Source organism: Anneissia japonica, unplaced genomic scaffold (assembly GCF_011630105.1).
Source record: "Anneissia japonica isolate Jap-2015-1 unplaced genomic scaffold, ASM1163010v1 scaffold292402_len1387_cov612_single, whole genome shotgun sequence".
NCBI lineage: Eukaryota > Metazoa > Echinodermata > Crinoidea > Comatulida > Comatulidae > Anneissia > Anneissia japonica.
Genome location: NW_022747573.1, coordinates 1 through 1387, shown reverse-complemented (window position 1 = coordinate 1387; position 1387 = coordinate 1). Strand labels below are relative to the sequence as shown.

The 1387-nt window shown below is 38.1% G+C and overlaps 1 protein-coding gene across 1 annotated transcript; it reads right to left on the bottom strand.

Moving 5' to 3' along the window:
• Positions 1–4: 4 nt before the first annotated feature.
• LOC117120517 (cytochrome P450 3A24-like) lies at positions 5–1286 on the bottom strand (the record flags this gene model as incomplete). The annotated part of the gene is made up of 1 exon (XM_033265530.1): positions 5–1286. A coding segment is annotated over exon 1 (897 nt), but the record flags the coding sequence as incomplete, so codon positions are not given.
• Between the last annotated feature and the right edge of the window lie 101 nt (positions 1287–1387).

Sequence of the window (1387 nt, the reverse complement as noted above, 5' to 3'; positions counted from 1 at the left end):
TATCCTCATCATCGAAATATATTTTGAGTCCATCTTCTTCTTTTTCTATCTCCATATCATGAGCATCAATCATCAATCTGATGAAATCCACTCTCTCATCATTTGGATCACTCTTTCTTCCCTTCACAACCTGATCTGTGACGTCGGTAAAGAAGTTTATTGATTCCGAATTAAAGAGACCCACACCAAGTAACCTCATAATCTTCCCTACTACAGGTAACATCATTACAAGTACGAACAACCAAAGACGTCCACCGTTAAGAATGGTCTTTATGTTTTTAATGAATGGATTTTCTGGGTTTTTTACAGAATCTAAATGAAGACCAAAATTCGTGCTTGCAACAACATCCATCATCAAACAACCATACATATCTGTCACGTTGATGTCATCTTTTGCTTTTATAAGGTCATCGATCCTACCAGGAAGTGTTTTACAGGCATTATTGATCAATGGTACCATCATTTTGAGCTTACCAGAGCTGAATGTTGGCGTTACTGTGTTTCGAACCCTCTTCCACTCACGTCCTTTCAACTGACTGAGCCCCTTGTCAAAAGGCTTACAATCCAAGTCACTAAACTTCCTATGATCTTGAAAATGGTTAAAATCCTTGGTGAAAATCTGTCGGAGCTTATCCAGGTCTCCAATTATGATTTGTCGTTTTCGTCCTTCAAAATATCCAACGATAGGTCCATATTCTATTATGTACTCCAGTATGACCTGATGAATGGGAGTTGTTTTCAAAAAAATGTCAAGGGAATTGCCGACAAATGGTAAGGGTTTTGGTCCGGAAATGCCTCGATTCTTCCAATACGAGAAGTTCCACGTTCCGTAGACATACAGTAGGACTATAACGAAGAGAATAAGTAGCCATGTTGGCGTTTCTAAACCAAGGAAGGACATTATATTACAGACGTCTGAGTAGTTCGTGGACCCTGACCTTCTCGGGTAGTGCAGCAGTGTTTATGACTGTTTACTATTGAGCGTTCGTTTTCTCTTAATTTCCATGCAGTTCCTCAATAGTTGACCGGATATTATTTGTATGACGACACAAAATATAGCCGTTAAAATGCGTGAAACAGTCAAGAACTCAACCCAATATAATGAAATCGTTTTTGGCAAAGTACAATATCGAGTTGGTGGCGCTCAATGTATACGTACATTTGAAAAAAAACAGCTTATAAATTTCAATATCTTTTGTGATCTTGGATAATAAATTCGCTAAGTAGCACATAGTACGTTAACCGTACATGATCAAACCGTTAAGTGCACCCCGAAAATAATACAATCGGTTAAGTCTTTGTTTACCCCCAAAACAATAAGCTAAAAGGTACACTGTACAGACTACGCTTCAGTGATCACTAATTCTATTAGGATTATTCCCTGACT